Below are 18,444 nucleotides of genomic sequence, written 5' to 3'. Positions count from 1 at the left end.
GCCAAAATGAAAGAACAGAGCAAAACTCCAGAAAGAGCTAACAATGAGGAGATAGCCAACCTATCAGATGGAGAATTTAAAGCCCTGGTAATAAATATGCTCACAGAACTGACTGAGCTTGGTGGAAAAATGATGGAACAAATGAAAGATACCCAAAAGGAAATAAAGCAAAATATTTAGGGAACCAACAGTGACAGGAAAGAAACCAGGGCTCAAGTCAATAATTTGGAACAAAAGGAAGAAATAGACAACCAACTGGAACAGAATGAAGAAACAAGAATTTAAAAAAATGAAGAGACTTTTGAAACTCTGGGACAACTTGAAACTTTCTAATATCTGAATTATAGGAGTGCCAGAAGGAGAAGAAGAAGACGAAGAAATTGAAAACTTATTTGAATAAATTATGAAGGAAAACTTCCCCAGTCTGGCAAAGGAAATAGACTTCCAGGAAGTCCAGGAAGCCCAGAGAGTCCCAAAGAAGTTGGACTCAAAGAGGAACACACAAGGCACATCATCATTAAATTACCCAACATTAAAGACAAAGAATCTTAACAGCAGCAAGAGGAAAGTAGAGAGTTACCTATAAAAGGAGTTCCCATAAGGCTATCAGCTGATTTCTCAAAAGAAACCTTGCAGGCAAGAAGGGGCTGGAAAGAAGTATTCAATGTCATGAAAGGCAAGGACCTACATCCAAGATTATTCTATCCAGCAAAGCTATCATTTAGAATGAGAGGGGAGATAAAAAGTGCTTCCCAGATAAGGTCAAGTTAAAGGAGTTCATCACCACCAAGCCATTATTATACAAAATGTTAAAGGGACTTATCTAAGAAAAAGAAGATGAAAAATATGAATAGTAAAGTGACAACAAACTCACAACTATCAACAAATGAACCTAAAAAAAAAAGAAAAGAAAAACAATGAAAAGAAAAACTAAGGAAACAACTAGAACAGGAACAGAATCAGAGAAATGGACACCACATGGAGGGTTTTCAGAGAGGAAGGGAGGAACAGCGAGGGGAAAAGGTACAGGGAGAAAGATGTATAATTGTTAGGCATTAAATTGATGGGGAGAGGTCAAAAATGGTCAAGGAAACAGAAGTCAAACAACTTATATGTACAACCCATGGACATGAACTAAGGGGGAGGGAATGCTGCAGGGTTGGGGGGTACAGGGTAGAGGGGGGATAAAGGGGGAAAACTGGAAAAACTATAATAGCATAATCAATAAAATATACTTAAAAATATACTGAATACAGCTAATTAGTTATAAACCTATAGCTATGAATATATTTATCAGAAAACAAGAAAGATGACAAATAAGTAAATGTCCAAGAGACTACCAAAGAAAATATTTGGAATCCTTTAAAATGTGTTTTTAACATGGCTATGTAGTTTTACAAAATAACTGGTGCTTACCAACATGCCACTAAGCCTGAGACGTGTCTGTGAAGTCAAACAATCTAGAGAGAAAAAAATAGCAAGCAGCTTCAACTTTAAGTCTATGCTTTCATTTGCCTTTCCCCAGACTACCAGGTTGATTTTTAGGCAATGCATTAAGCTCTACTGGTAAATAGTGAAACTTTTGTTTACTAGGTAGATATGCAGTCCAAGTCTCATTCTACACACGTAATACACACCTCTTATGTGTAAAACTATAAAAGAGGTATTTTTAAAATATTATAACCTTGGGTATAAATTGTAGTTTGAATAATTAATTAGAGTAGCATGCTTAAGATGGACACCTAGTCTAAGGGTATACACTTCCAGGTCTAAGATTAATTATTAATCTTAGAGGTCTAACGAGGACTCTAAGAGGTCTAACAATCTTCCAGGTCTAACAAGTCCTGCAGAGCTAATATACATAGCATATAGTGATTATAGCTAGTAATAGTGTATTATATGCTTGAGAGTTGCTAAGTGAGTAGATAATAACTGTTATCACTACAAAAAAGAAATGGCAGTTATTTGACAGGCTGGAGGTGTTAGCTAATGCTATGCCAGTAATCATCTTGTAAGTGTATCAAATCAAAACGTTGACACCTTAAAGTTATACAATGCTATTCAATTATGTCTCAATAAAGATGAAAAAGTAAAAAAATTGTCACTTAAAAATTATGTCATGGTCTCTTCATCATAACAAAATAATGAATAAAATTACCTCCTTCTTTGGAACAAAAAGTGATCAGCCAGCCGATACCAGCAGCAAAAGCAGTTTGTATAGCATTAACAAAATTTCCTTAAAAGACAATAAAGCAAATTTCTGATCACTTACTTATTACTCAATAATGAAAATAGTTTTCTAAATGATTTTTCCCTTCTAATCTCACCCTCTTCCAATGCATTCTTTAGTATTCAGGATTTTCTAAAAATCCTCTTAAGTATTTCAATTTCACTCACTGGCTCTCCAGCTTTTTCATCACGTACAATCTAAATTCATTATTTCATTAAGGAAATCAAATTGGTAAGAAGGGCCCCTCATGATCTGAGCTTTTCCTACCATTCAGTGAGTCGTATTTTCCCCCATGCTAATCCAGGGCATTGCTTATCCTTTTGTTAGACTCATCAAGTACTGTCAATTTCCCATCTACACAGGGAGCCTTTTAAGGCTTCCTCTGTTCAGGACAGCTTGGGTCTGATTACATTCCAGTAGTACTTTCTAACCTTTCCTCTTTTCCGTACCTGAGTCTGCATATCCTTCAGATTCCCTAGCTCACCTTTAGCATGATAGTTACTATGCTGAATTTTAATGGTTTACTAATGTCTTCCTTGCTAAAATAATGAGGTCCTGAAGGCAGAGATTATATATATTATTACTGAAGCCCTAGTACTTAACATAGTTTCAGAGATATAACTGGTCTTAAATGAATGATATAAGCATCTCTTTAGATGCGAATACCATCATTTCATGGGTAATACAGAATAGTTAAATAACTCACCTAAAATCCCTTGATAAATTAAAAGTCTAATATTAGAAGAGTTTTTAAATGTAAAAATTAAACTGGGTAGATGTTTACTGCCGAATATATTACACTTCTGAAAGTGACACAACACTTTAATTTACTAAACATTTAGTTGCACTTTGAAATTTGCCTTTTCATTTCATATTTAGTTCCCATATCTTAATTGTTTTAGTTTCCATACACATATAATTCATTTGTTAAATGCTTACTACTTAGTAGAGGTGAGATCAAATGACACAATTCCCTTCTAAAAAAAGCATGGAAAAATGTTTTAAAATTACAGTATTATGACCAAAATATGAATATTGCCAGTGAAAAACTTAAAATGTCAATTTCAGAGTAGCTTAGAAAATGAACAAATTAAGAAAATAAATTACCTGTCCATAATTCTGTCACTGTACTTTGAACATGCTGCATGGCGAAACTCACTAAACTTTCCTTTGATCTGTCACCATGGTATTTCACTGCAGCCTATTTTTTTAAAACAAAAAGAGAAACAGTTTTCACTTTTTCTTTTTAAAACCCGCTAATACCAAATACTTTTGATTCTACATTATTTCAAATAATACAGTAAGATCTGCCTCTCAAATGTATAGTTATTTCCAAATGATATGCTGAGATTTTTGGTTTTATAGATTTATGGAAGACATTTTAATACTACTCATAATACTTTTAGCTTTGGTTTCATCACTTAAAACCAGAAGAAAGGGATAGCCTAAGTTTATATTCAATGAGACAATACCTGTAAAATACTTTGTAAATTACAAAGTAGAATATTCATATTGGTTACATTACATTTTTTTTAAAAAAAGATGTTATTTATTTGTTTAGTTATTTAGAGGGGAAGGGAAGGAGAAAGAGAGGGAGAGAAACACTGACTGGTTGCTGCTCACTCGTGACCCAGCCATGGGACCGAATCAGCAAACCTGGCATGTCCCTGACTAGGAATCCAACCAGTAATGACAACTCCCTACCCACGGAACCACACCAGTCAGGCGGTTACATGATATTCTTTAAAACAGAAAATGAAATTGGCAAACACTTAATTTGGAAAGTACAGCTGACCGTTGGACATTGCGGGTTTGAACTGCATGGGTCTACTTATATAGGGATCTTCTCAACTGGCCTGCTCAGTTTAAATGTCCACAGTTCAAAGCCTTTTTGTTGCAGGGTCAATTGGAGGTTGGGAGTCCATGTATGTGCAGTGCCCACTTGAATTACATGCACTTTTGTTTTTTTAAATATTTTATTTATTCATTTTTAGAGACAGTGAAGGGGAGGTAGACACAGAGGGAGAGAAACATCAAAGTGAGAGAGAAACATGAATCAGTTGCTTCTAGCATGTGCCCCACTGGGGACCAAACCTACAACACAGGCATGTGTCCTGACCAGGAATCAAACCCGAGACCTTCTGCTTTGACGAACGATGACCAAACCATCTGAGCCACACTGGTCAGGACTACATGCATTTTTTGGAGGTGCCCCAACCTCCATGATATTGTGGGTCAATCCAAATGCATCTAGAAGTGTATCCAAAATGTTTTTTATGACTAGAGCCTAGTTAGATGGTACCTAAAATGGAGACTTAAGTAACAAAACATTGTACAAATTCAAGGATCATGTTTTCTCTAGTCTTTTCCTTGTTACAAAGGTCCATAAATTTGAGAAATGCTAAGTTTATCCCTTACCATTCCAGACCTAAAAATGAAGAGGCTGGGATAACTGTTCACTCCTTTCATTCGGCAAAGCCTTCTATCATCACCACAGTTAACAGCTCCAATTCGAAGTAATCCATCCACCTCTTTAGCGAAGTCTCTCCACTATGAGAGACAGAGAAAAAAAGAAAACATAAATATTTTTCTGATAAGACCATTTTTCTTGCCTTGAACACCCTTCAAACTATATATTCTTAAAGGAGACTATATTAGCAAATAAAAGCCATAAATATATGAAAATTAAATTATTTGTTATAATTGCTATAAATAGAAATACCCCAATATATTCAAAATCTCAACAGATCAATCAGAAATAATAAAACTTTAGTAGTCAGGATGTAAAAAATACATACCGTGGGAGCTAAATCATGGCAGTGCGAACATCCTGGGGAGTAAAAGTTTACAAACCACAGTTCTCCAGAGTTAACAGCAGCATCTGAAAGTTCATGAAACCAAGACAACTTAGAACTATTCACTAAAGGTTTGTCATATTTTGGTCAAAAAACTTTTGTTGATCAGAAAGAAAAAAAAGTCACACATCTTTCATGCTGTCTTTATAGACTATTTTCTGTACTTTTTTCTATAAGAAAACATTTCAACTGTCCAACAATACCTTCTATTCAAAGCTCATACTTGAACTGCTTAATACAGTCACCAAGAAGCTGTAAAAAGAAAGGAAGCAATAGCCAAACCTCACAAAGTTTGTGTAGATGACAGAAAGGAAGAGAAACACCCAGAGGGACTGAGATTGAACCTCTTCTACTATGGGCAACACAGGTTACACAAGTGGTCAGTCAATTCTGACAGCTGCTTCAAATACTGAAAGAATGAGATTGAAGACCTACATGATACTAGTAAGGACTCTGGAATTCAATGCATTCTTTGCCCTTAAGACATTTGCTGTGAAAAACTGGGTTATATGAAAAGTATTAAAGATTTTTAACAATTCAAAACATAAATACATACTTGGTAAAATAATAAATCTGAATACCATGTAATGTCTGGCCAACAATACATTACATATTATAACCTATAAGATGACCTGATGCAAATCAACAAAATGTATTCATTTAAAAACTCTAACACTATAAGGATATGCTCCAACATTTAAGATAAAAAGGTGAAGACATTTCCTTTTGGTTAATGTTTACATATGATTCCACATTAAAATTAGTTTATTTAAAATTCATTTTTAAATAACATTCTCATAGGTTGTAGTAAGCATAGCAAGACATTGAAACAGGCATACTATTCTAAGTATGTGTAACTGATTCAGGTTAATTTGTAACATGTGTAGGACTCAGTATTTACCTACATTTCAATTACAAGACACACAAACCTATAGGAAGAACAGTTAACCCATACATTACAAATTGTGAAATTTAGGATTTTATCTGCTGTTCATTGGCAATATTTAGAAAGTATGGCAAATAGTTAACTCTATCTAGGTGATTGAAATAATTTCCATGCTGACTTAGATCACTGCCTGGTACTAATTTAGATAAAATCTTAACAGATGGTGCAAATGTTAATAGAAATGGGACATTTTATTAGCTATAAATAAGTAATGAGGTGGTTATCTACACATGAAAAGAGCAGTAATTAAATATGGTATTACTGTTTGTAAATCTTAAAAATATGTTGTACAATGGCAGACACAAAACCTTGTCTACAGTAAGTATATCTCCAATCTTGGTGTTTTGACTTCATACAGATCTTAACATATTTACTCATTTCCCACTGTTGTATAATGTTAAAATGTTTTAATATATTATCAAATATCAATGGGATACTTTTGCATAACCAAATGACTAAGAATACAACAAATATATTTCATAATGCAATTTTTTGGCTTCTAAAATATACAACTACACATGTAAGTGAAATCATATGGTATTTGTCTGTCTGACCTATATCACTTAGCACAGTACCCTTTAAGTCCATCCATATTGTTGCGAGTTATAAGACTTTTTTCTTTTTTATGGCTGAGTAATACTCCATTGTATATGAGGGGTACATGAAAGAGCCCGGAATTTATGTTAAAAATTGTGTATTCACTTTTACATGTTTAAACTTCGGTCACCTTCAAAGTACTTTCCATTTGATGCAATACACCTATTGAGACTTTTTTCCCTACTGCTCAAAAGTTTTGGAATTTGTCAATTTTGATGCCTTTTAGTGCTTCTGCTGTTTTATTGTTTCACCTCTCCAACATGGGCAAAATGTTTCCCTTTGAGGACTTTCTTCCTCCAGGGAAACAAACAAACAATGTTGCCTGGGGTGAGATCAAGTGAGTAGGGAGGGTGTGGCATGGAGGTTATGACCTTTTGGGTCAAAAACTACTGAACTCTCAGCAGGGTGTGAGCAGGTGAGCTCGTAAATCACCCATCATGAAATAGCCAAGTGCACCGAGACTCTTCCAAAAGAATTTACTGAAGCTGCAGCCTCTCATACCACCGCCAGCTGGTACACTGATATAGATGGGTTCCTAGAACACTCACCTACCAGGGGAAGCCTGCACTACAAGGGAATGGCTGTCCAGAAGATAAGATAATTTTTTTTGGGGGGGGTGCCCCTTCATACATGTGGCAGCTTTATCCATTCGGCTTTTTTTTTTTTTTTAAAGATTTTATTTATTTATCTTTAGAGGGGAAGGGAAGGAGAGAGGGAGAGAAACATCAATGTATGGTTGCCCTTCGTGGGTCCCCTGCTGGGAACTGGCCTGCAGGGAACCTGCCTGCAACCCTGACATGTGCCCTGACTGGGAATCGAACCGCGATTGTCTGGTTCGCAGGCCCGCGCTCAATCCACTGAGCTACACCAGCCAGGGCTTCCATTCGGCTTTTGATTGGAACATTTAATCCATTTACATTTAAAGTATTTATTGCCATTTAAAAAAAAAGTGGCTTTGTAGTTCTTCTCTTTTCCTTTCTTATTCTCTTACTCTCTTCTTTGTTTATTGATGACTTCTGTAGTATTGTGTTTGGATTCCTTTCTTTGTGTATCTCTTTAGATTTTTGGTTTGTGCTTACCACGTGCTCCATATATACCAAGCTATATTTGTAAGTCTATTTTAACTTGGTGGTTGCTTAAGTTTAAACACATTCTATAATTACTACCATTTTTTACTCACCCCCTCCACGTTTACGCTTTTATTATTTTTTACTTCTTTTGTGGCATGTTTGTATGTATCCCTTACTTTACTATTGTAATTACACATAATTTTCCTACTTTTGCCTTTTAGCCTTCTGTACTAGCTTTAGTGTTGGTTGATCCACTGCTTTTATTACGTTTACCTTTGTCTGAAAGAACTGTTTTCCTTTGATATATGTTCTTTTTCATATTTTTTTTCTTTTTAAAGAAGTCCTTTTAACATATCTACCAAAACTTGTTTGTTAGTGATTTACTCATTTAGCTGTGCCTTATCTGGGAAGCTTTTTACCTCTCCTTTAATCATAAATGATGGCACTGCTGAATGCAGTGATCTTGGTTGTAGATCCTTGCTTTTCATCACTGAGTATTTTGTGCCAATCCCTTCTGAACTGCAAAGTTTCTGCTGAGACGTTAGCTGACAGTCTCGTGTGAGTTCCCTTGAAGGTCACTAACTGCTATTCTCTTGATGCTTTTAAGACTGTCTTTAACCACTGGCATTTTAGTGTCTTGGGACGGGACCTTTAGAAATTCTTCTCGTTTCGGGCTCTGTGCTTCCTGGATCCGAGTGTCTGTTTCCTTCGGCGGGTTAGGGATGTTTCTAGTCATCATTTCTTCAAACAGTTTTCAATCCTTTGTTCTTTCTCTTCTTCTGGTACCCCTATGCTTGATGTTGTCCCAGAGGTCTCATAAATTATCCTTTTTTATTTTCTTACTGTTCTGATTGTTTTCTGCTATCTTGTTTTCCACATTGCTGATACAACTCTCAACTTCACGTAGTCTGCTCTAGACTCCATCTAATGTATTCTTCACTCCTGACTGGTTCTTTATTTTCTACCTCCTTTTACATTTCTTTGTTGATGTTCTCACTGACATCACTATTCTTCCCCTAAATTCATTGAGCATCTTTATAATCAGTGTATTATAATCAGATAGATTGCTTGACTCCATTTTGTTTAGTTTTGGGGGGAGTTCTATCCTGTTCTTTCACTTGGGCCATATTTCTTTGTCTCCTCATTTGGGCAGCCTCCCTGTGTTTGTTTCTATGTATTAGGTAGCTCTGCTGGGTCTTCCAGTCTTGGCATAACGGCCTTATGTAGCAGGAGTCCTGTGGGGCCTGGTGGTGTAGTCTCCCTGTTCACCTGTGCCAGGTGCTCCAGGGGTGTCCTGCGTTGTGTGTGCTCTCCTGTTATAGTTGAACCTTGATTACTGTTGGCATGCCAGTGGGTGAAACTGATGCTCAGGCTGATTGGCTGGGAGTACTGGCTGTCACTACAGCATGCAAGCTGCTGTTGTGCAGGAGCTGACCCCACTGAGTGGGATTTGCTGTAGCAGGACTCTGGTGCTTGCTGAGCTTACCCTTTGAGTACATCTTTTATGGTACTAATTGGGTGATGCTCTGGTGTGGTCTGAAGCTGGCCACTAGGTGTATTGGTTGGGGGGCCTCTGGTGGGGCTCCAATCAGGCCAAGGTCAGCCACTGCCTTGGTAGGAATACCTGGTAGGAGCTACAAAATGATTTGCAGTTAGCGACTGCCTGTTATTGAGCTTGGAGGTGCCCGGGAGTAATTATTCTGTGAACCAAGGCTGGCTAACATTAATCCTGGGCTTGGACCAACTTAACAACATGTGCATAGCATGCTGAGGCCAGCCACTGCTTGTTTGGAGTCTGTGGACCTCTGATAGATTTTTAAGGAAGTCAGCAATGAGGGCCCAGCCTGCAGCTTGTATGGATTAGCCTCTGGAAGAATTTTGGTCTGGCACGTGAATTGAGTGGGGTGGGATTTCAGAGAATCGTTAGGGTAGGGCAATGGTGTTAGCCACCAAGCCATCTAAGGAAGACTTAGATTCAGTGCTTGCCTACACCTGCAGGCTGTGTGGGCGGAGGGCTTAAAAACAGAGCAATGGCACCCACTGGCATTTTAGTCCAGGAGAGAACTAACCACCCGACCCTCTCCCTGAGACCTGACACTTCAGTTCCTCCTGGTATATGTCGAGTGCTTGTGAGGAAGGGAGTCTGTGCTTGGGCCTGTTTAAGAGTATGCCTGGGTCTAAAGCAGCCCTCTGCCTTGCCCGGTACAATCCCTGCTGACTTTCACAGCCAGCTGTTGTTGGGACTCTTCTTCTTGGCACTGGAGCCCCGGTTTGGGGAGCCCAGTGTGAGGCTGGAGCCCACTGCTCCTCAGTGGGGATCTTTGCAGCACAATGTCCCTCCTGATTCTTAACCACCACGTGCAGGTGTAGTGCTAGCCTCCTTCATGCCTTCACCCCTCCTACCAATTTCAATGTGGCTTCTTTATAGCCTTCGTCATAAGGCTAGCCTTCAGTGGTTCTCCAGGGTGGCTATTCTTTAATTTAATTGTGATTTTGATACAGTTGTGGGAGGAGGCAAACAGAGCCTTTACCTACTCTGCCATCTTGAAACAAAGTCTGATGAGAGTATTTTTAAGGCGTTCAGAGTAGAGTTTACTAATTCACATTTTCTCTTCTATACCACCAATGAACATTCTAGAGTTCCACTCCTGATAAACGTAAACGATGTAATTAGGACTAACTGCCCGCCTACAATTACAGAACTGAACAAAATATAAGAGATTTCTGTTGAAAGCAAGAAAGTTACCAATGCAGTGACGAATAAGGGGGCCAGGGTATAGGAGGAGGGAGAAATCAGAGGGCCAACACTGGCCACCTCTAGAAGAGAGGGTTGATATGTAAGAAACTGAACAGAGCTTTCAGCAGATTTATGAGGACAGAGGGACAAAAATGGAGTTCAGGCTCATGCAAGGAAGGGTCTTATAAATAAAGATGAACTGGAAGATGACAATTCCTCTTAAAATCCAAAATTCAGCTTCTAAATCCCTTTACTCTGTTTGGTAAAGCCGACCTGAGACTGTCAGTGACCCTAGCCAGAAGAAAGCATAACTCCTCTCCAAAGGAAGAAAACACATTTTACTTTAAAATAACTTCATATAACATATATAACTTCAAAGTAATCTGATTTATATAATTAGATCAACAAAAGATAACACTAAGCAACCCAAGCCAACAGAAACTACTAGTAATAGAAAGAGACCCTCAACCAAGTAGACTAATGTGATATTTACATAAATACAAATTAATAATTCTATCGTCTGTGCTATTTTCCCTCAGCTTCTTCAACTAAAATTTCAGCCTCAGCTTGTCTTACTTTAGTAACATGAAGAGCAGTATTAGAGACAGCAGATGGAATGGTGGCAACTTTGTTCTAACCTAACTTTTAACTTTTATGCATATGTGTGTATAACGTTAGCATGGTTTGCAATATACTGCATCTACAATTTTGTTTTAGGCTTCATTTACTTAACATACTCTGAAGTCTTGTAGAATTCTTTTAGTAATTTAGAGAGCACTTATATAGAACAAAGAATGATACTGGTTCATTGGAATTTCAAATCTGTCAATCTTAAACAAACACACGTGCATGGAATATACTGCTTAGGATGTTGCTTAGTTAGCCCTTCTGAGACTTCATTTCCTCACCTGTAAGATGTGAGGAATAACTGTAATAGCTACTGCATAGGGAAGTCATTAAATTTCACTAAGACAATGGAAGAAAAGTTGATTATGGTCACAGAACATTTTTTAATACATATCAGGTAACCTTGTAAAAATTTTTAAAAATCTAAATTCTAAATACAACTATCCTCAAGAGTTTTAGATAAGATCTTGGTCTGGACTAGTTTTAGAAAATTGTATGCCCATAAACTTACCAAATTCTCTTCTATCCAATGTTATGATTTCAGGATCATCATCGTAAATACCTAATTTTTAAGAGTATATAAAAATTATAAAATTAAAACCTCATCATTAAACTTCCACATAAAAATAGGTTATTTACTATTGTTTAAATCATCAAAACTCAGATTACTAAACTAAATCTCAGAGCAACTAAGACAAAAGCCAAGAGTACACAAAACTGTGACTGATGGTACATTTAGAGAGTGATCCAGATACAGGTTCTTGGTTTGGACTGTCGTGGGTGTGTTTGTGGGGTTTCTAAATTCACGTAATTTCATCTCCACAGAAAGTTTCTATTACGATATTTTAAACTTTTTGGCAGCAATGATAGACTCTCAGGAAGTTGTAAAAACAGTACAGGTTGTATGCGCCCTTATCCAGCTTCCTCTAATGATGACATGATATGCAGTTCTAGTACAACATCCAAAGCAGGAAACTGGCACAGGTACATTACTGTTAACTAAACCACAGACTTCATTCGCTTTTCAATTGTTTTTATAAGTGGTATCACTTAAAATTTTATTCTGTAACTGTCTTATAATTAAAATATTTACAGTTAGAGACAAACTTATTAAGTAAATATAAATTTTGTTTACCATAACAATCAAAACCAATGTGTCATTTTGCATTACTTTCATAAAATACCCAAATAATAGGGGTAGATATTGACCAAGGGTGAGCAAACTTCTTCCACAGAGGCCAGTTAGTAATTATTTCAGGCTTTGTGGGACATACGGTTTTTGTCACAGCTACTCAACCCTGCCCCTGAAGTGTTGAGAGAAGCCATAGAACAGGGGTGCCAAACTCATTTTCACCAGGGGCCACGCCAGCCTCACAGTTGCCTTCAGAGAGCCGATTATGTAAATGTAACCACTCCTTAACAGTTAAGTGAGAGCTCAGCACTTTCACTGGGTAGAAACAAGGTGGAGGGCCGGATTAGGCCTGAGGGTCTTGTGTTTGCCACCTGTGCCATATAGACAATATGTACATAAATGAGCATAACTGTGCAGGCATACTTCAGAAACACTGCGGGTTTGGTTCTGGACCACTGCAATAATGCCAGTATCATAATAAAACAAGTTGTAATCCTTTTGATAGTGGGCTGTCTTGCCTCCAATTTGTAAACCCCAATAAAATGTGATTTTTGAATCCCAGTAAAACGAGTATGCCTGTATCCAATAAAATTTACAAAAACAGGTGGCAGGCTAGATTTAGACTGTGCAATGGTAACTGCTGACACCTGATACAGATGATCACACTGTAGCGCATATACCTAGAAATAATACTTTGAAAACAAAGTTAGTCTTGAGAAACAAATACAATAGCTATAAATTGAGAATATTTTATTTAGTCTACTATAAAAGCATACTTCAGTTCTTTACCTGCATTTGAGGTTAATTAATCATTTAAGAGAGAACTATTGGGAACCGAAATGGTCTGTTTTGGCCTGATAACTGTATGTACTTTCTCCATCCTTTGATTTTTTTGTTTACTCTCTCTGCTCTTGCCTCATTTTTTATTGCTGTCAACACTGCACCAGTGTTGACAGCAATAAAATTATTAACAATGGCATTTCTATTGAAGTGACAATAAACTTAAAAGAAACTTCAGCCTTTCTTGGAAAATACGACACTCTAAAAACCTTAAAGGCTTCGATATTTAACTGCTAATGCAAATATTTTTCAATTAAATTGAAATCCTTATTTTGAAAACACTTAACAAGATTATGGCTTAAACACCTTCAGATCTGTGCACATCATAGCTACCATGTGACTTTTCTTTTGACTTCCACTCCCACGTTACATTAAAAAGTCAAGGTAACACACATTAACTACATAGCTGGGGAACAAAATTAAAAACAAGAACTTTATAAGGAGTATCACATCATCTTACCAAAATCGTAACGATAGTAATTCCAGCTTTCATACCGGCCTCCTTCTTGATTATCTGCCAGTCCCTTTTCTCCGTACTTGTCATACTTTTTCCTCAGATCTTCATCTTTGAGAACTTCATATGCTCTATTTATTTTTAAAAAGTCACTATGTGCATTTGGGTTATTCTATTAAAAATATTAGATATAATAGTTGTTTCAGAAACAAAATCCAGTCTCTTCAGAACTTGTATCTAGATTTAATTTAATCCTGAAATTTATGGGAGACTAGATACCAAGGTAAGGAGGAGGAGTACAAAATGAGGTGGATTATCATGGGTTGAAATTAAAAAAGGATTTTAAAATATTTACAGCCCCAAAAAATAAAAGTAAAAGAGAAATGAGAACTGATGTCTCAAAAGGATAGATGTGGCTATACAATGTAAGTCATTCCTTCCAAGAAATGCAACCGAGAAAAAACTAACGAGCCCTTGGAAATGCTTAGTATTGTTAAGTATTATGTGTTACCCCTAAAACTATTACAAACAGAGTATTTTTGTATTTGAGGTTAAACTTAATACACTAACTAAAAAAAGTTAAGTGCCGCACCCTGGCCAATGCACCCAGTTGGCTGGAGCATCGTCCTGTAAACCAAAAGGCTGTGGGTTTGATTCCTGATCAGGGCACATGCTGAGGCTGCTGGTTCAGTCCCTAGTTGGGGCATGTGCATGAGGCAACTGATTGATGTTTTTCTCTCTCCCTCTCCACGCCCCCCCCATCTAAAATCAGTTAGCATGTGCTCAGCTGTGGATTAAAAAAAGTATGTACCCCAATGTATCAGATAATAAAAAGTAGTACCAGAGCAACAATTAAAATGAATTGGAAATATTCCTTATTTGTTACTGTATCAAAGAATTGGTTTTGAAAACAATACTTTAATCTAAATAATACTTAGTTGTAGAAGGTGTAAACCTTTCATATGGAAACTTAAAAAAAAATCTCATTCTGAAATTTTAAAGAAAAAAAAAGCCTAAAAAGAGCACAATATAGTCGAAAGATTACCAAGTAACAAGACTTTTAGAAAAATAGATTCTAGTGCTTAGTTTTATGCAATCGAAATGAAATTATCCCATGTTTAAACTCTACGTAGAAAATAGAAAATTATAACTGTATCTTTGACAAGTATCAAATCTCAATAAAAAATTAAGTAGATGATTTATAAAAACACTGTAAGATTTAAAACTATTTTTGAAAGGTTACACTATTTGATACACAACAAAACATTATTATTGAAATTAACTTGATTTGACCATTCTCAAGCTTTATTTATAATACTTCCAGACTGTGGTCTCAGATTTGTACATGGGAGAAAACAGAGAAAGCTGAAGCATGCTATTATTAGCATGCTATTGCTGCCATTTTTAGCGAGACATACTCTCTAAGTTCTAAGGAAATATATATATGTATATTTTACCAGTCTAAAATATTTGATTTTAACCTACTTTACTAAGAAAACTACTCCATAGATATTGTTTGTTTTGGGGTTGACATCTGTAATAGAACTGTTGGAAATTTCATTTTCAAATTAAGTGGGAATTGTATTTTTGGTACTGACATTCCTTTATACTGTTTTAAACAAGAACTTTGTTGTTTTTAGTACTTAAGCTGAATTTTGATTTTTCACATGTGATTGTTAAGCACTTTTAAATAAGCATTTTGAACACTTATTTAAAATAATTTGGGTAAATATTATAAATTACTAAAATACATTAATCAGGTATGTTTAAAAAGAAATTTTTACCTACCGGATTTTTATCAGGATGGAGCTTCAATGCCAACTTCTTGAAAGCTTGTCGTATTTGTCTGCTGCTTGCAGTTTTGGATACGCCAAGTAAACTGTAAAAATCCTGATCTGTAGCCACTAAAATAGCCATATACACTATTAAAAAACAGAGAACGACCTTTCTCAAGTCTCTGACATAGTCATCTTTATTTAACCAGACTCCCATTTTTTTTCCTTACACAAGTTCTGATTTAAGTGAACATTAAGAAACACTGCTGGTTCCAGGTGATGTAATCTGCAAGACTGAGAAGTTCTGTCCAATTACTCCAAGGGTGACTCAAACATCATAATATTGTCTCTCTACTGTTAATCTAAAGAGAAGAAACCAAGCAGTTAAAATACATAAAAAAAAAAAAGAAAACCCAACAATAAAACTATTAACTAACATGGTTAGCAGTATAATCTCCATTAAGTACCAAATCTGGGTGAGCACCCAAGCCTTATTCTCTAAGGGCCCCTTTGGCTGCTTTCATATCTAGGTATCCAGATTTATGAAATCACTCAAAATAGGTAAAAGCCAGCTAGAACTATTAAAAAACAAACTCAGCAACTTATTCTGATCAGCACCAGAACATAGCAAGGACGGGGGGAGTGTTGCGGGGAGACTGGACTGTTTCCTTCCTTTTTCTTATCCAGCTGAAGCATTTGCCCTTTTGTAACACTGCTTCCTTCTGGGCTACTTCTTCAACCCTTTGACATTATTCACTCTTCATTTTAATCAGATTTCACTAGGAGGAAATATCCTTTGGTGGGAAGTGGAGGGGGGCGGTATTAGAAGGAAGCACTGACCTTCAAAAAGGTCTGTATTTTCATATAACCTTCCAAATGGGGTAGTGAATTTTTATTGTTATAATAGACAACTTACACATAAGACCCTTTTCCTCCAGTATTTTCTCAGAAGGTGCTTACATTATATTTAAGTAGACACTATTTTATAAAAATGGAAGAATAACTGCAAACAATGTAACTTTACTGCATATTTTTATGTTTGTTGGAAATACATATACAAGAAAAAAAGGAGAATGGGATCAGTTACTTTGACATGCTCACCTGGGTAATGGAAAAATAAGATCAGACAGCATTTAAACTTGTATACTGTACTTCCAAGGATCTCATAATACTTTGAAAAAAACTAACCTTCCTAGCATCCTCAAGTTCTTTCTTCACTGAAACCTGAACGTCCGTTTAAATTTTTTTGTCCTTACCTGTTAATGGTCTTTGGCTCATTTCTAATCCCTCCTTTTCATGCTACTAAAAATACCCTTGTAAAATATAGTGATGGACATTAAGGAATATCCAGATCAGAAAACGATTAGCCAAAAATAGAGAACATATCCCCAAACACCAGGGGGTTTGGGTCCAGTGGTGTTCCAGCAGTTGTTCTCAGCGTGTGTGTGATCGACTTGCTCTGTGCTGAGCTATGGGACAGGTGGAAGCTGCAGGTACATCTTGCAGCCATCACTCTAAAACGGGATGAGGGGAGAGGGAAAAGATGGTGATAAGGGGCTACAGAGGCGGTCAAGTGTTCCTAGTGTGTGAAGTCTTGGGGCAGAGAGGGAAGAAAGGAGCCCTAAAAAATGAAGCTAAAGTGAGAAAATGAATCAAGAGGCGGGGAACTGCCGGTGTGAAGAAGGGTAATAGAGGGAAGACGGGCAGCGAGAACATAGTAAACGGGCCTTCAAGCATAGAGGGTTCAAATTCAGGCGCACCACAGTTCCGCCCTCCCTTCAAAGAGGGCCTGGGAAGCCGCCGGATCCAGCAGGGTCCCTGCCCATGCCCACCTTGGTATTGCGGGTCGTTACCAGCAGCTACTCGCCCATCCTCAATCTCCCACGGCTGACCCTGCCCGGCCCAGCACAGCTGTGAGTGTGGGAGGAAGCACACTCTCTCCGAAAGCCGCTCGGGCCAGTGGAGGTTAAGCGGCACCGGCAGCAGCGTGAGCAGCCCGCTCCTCTCGGCTTCCTGCGCCGGCTGCAGCGGCGAGCGGGGGCGGGGCCAGGCGCGGGGCACTGTGGGAAAGGCGTGGACCGCTCGGCGGAGGGCCGCTCCAGGGCCCCGGGCGCAGGGCGGTGGGGTAGGGAGGGCGGTGTAGGTTTAGGTTGACGTGGCGGTCTGCGCGGTGGAATCCGGGTCCGGTTTCTACCCGGAGGCAAGCCACACGCTATAACCGCAAAGTCCGCGCCCCAGCACTTTGGGGACTGGTGGCTTTACGCAGAACAAGGCAACCCGCCTCTTCCTGCTCCTGTTGCTGTGGTGACGGGGACTCCCCCCCCCCCCCCCCCCCCCCGTGGGGCAGGGTTTCGGCCACGATTTTTTCTGTGATCCTGTTTTTAAAAGGGCACCGAGCTACAGAGGGCTTTTTTGGTTGGTGGGTGGGTGGATCAGAAAGGGGAAATTTTGCGGAAAAAAGGAAAGCTCAACCGAAGTGACACTGTTTTCAGTGTCAGAATATAGGGTTCTTTTGTAGAATGATATTTAGATAGCAAGTTGTAGGTGTTAGGAATGCAGTTATCTCCATTGCCTTCTCAGTAGATTGCGATGGAGCATATAGGTATACATGTTCATATTTACATATATATGAAACTATGAGTTTACACTAAAACTTCTAATTCCAATATAATGCTACAGGAATCGTTCCATTCATTCTAGTTTTTTCCTTTCCATATGTGTAGCTCCTTTCCCTGACAATGAGAAACCTGGTTCCCATTATCCTTGCTATGTATGTACTTAACTTTCAATCCCCCCATGTGTAACCAATTTCCCACCGTTGAGGCTAGCCCCTCTTCTGTGCAAGCGCACTCTTCATCCTGCTTGGATTCCCACATTTGACACTGGGGTGCTCTCTCTAGCAGGTGCTCAGCTACTTTGCAAATGTTCCCAACCCTTTTCAGGCCGCCCTTGCACAGGGAGACCCTGAAAGAGCTCTAATGTGCACTCACTCACATCCCTCTATCTCTGCCCAGTGTGGACGCCCTCCTCACCTTGGTTGGACTCTGACACTGTGCCCGCACCAGCTACTTAATGACTTTTGGTCTGAATTATTCAGGGTAGGGGGAGGGCCATGATTATTTTTTTAATAATCATTTAAACCATAGTTTGAAGAATGTGTTGTAGGAGGGCAGTAGTAAAT

General features: G+C 38.0%; 1 protein-coding gene across 1 annotated transcript in view; it reads right to left on the bottom strand.

Annotated features, from left to right (window-relative positions):
* Positions 1-17,300, bottom strand: part of DNAJC10 (DnaJ heat shock protein family (Hsp40) member C10) — a 44,546-nt gene extending 27,246 nt beyond the window's left edge. Inside the window, exons 1-9 of the mRNA XM_037131185.2 lie at positions 17,096-17,300; positions 15,277-15,625; positions 13,495-13,660; positions 11,574-11,624; positions 5,029-5,111; positions 4,649-4,780; positions 3,338-3,431; positions 2,159-2,236; positions 1,417-1,460 (exon numbers count right to left, since the gene is read on the bottom strand). Of these exons, the coding sequence (XP_036987080.2) occupies positions 1,417-1,460; positions 2,159-2,236; positions 3,338-3,431; positions 4,649-4,780; positions 5,029-5,111; positions 11,574-11,624; positions 13,495-13,660; positions 15,277-15,480 (852 nt within the window). The 5' untranslated portion in view covers positions 15,481-15,625; positions 17,096-17,300. The remainder of the gene's footprint in view (positions 1-1,416; positions 1,461-2,158; positions 2,237-3,337; positions 3,432-4,648; positions 4,781-5,028; positions 5,112-11,573; positions 11,625-13,494; positions 13,661-15,276; positions 15,626-17,095) is intronic.
* Positions 17,301-18,444: the final 1,144 nt, after the last annotated feature.

The sequence above is a fragment of the Artibeus jamaicensis genome, unplaced genomic scaffold, assembly GCF_021234435.1.
Source record: "Artibeus jamaicensis isolate MK-2021 breed Jamaican fruit bat unplaced genomic scaffold, CSHL_Jam_final contig_391, whole genome shotgun sequence".
NCBI classification, from domain to species: Eukaryota; Metazoa; Chordata; class Mammalia; order Chiroptera; family Phyllostomidae; genus Artibeus; species Artibeus jamaicensis.
The sequence above is the reverse complement of the archived record's forward strand: the minus strand, read 5'-3'. Positions and strand labels throughout refer to the sequence as shown.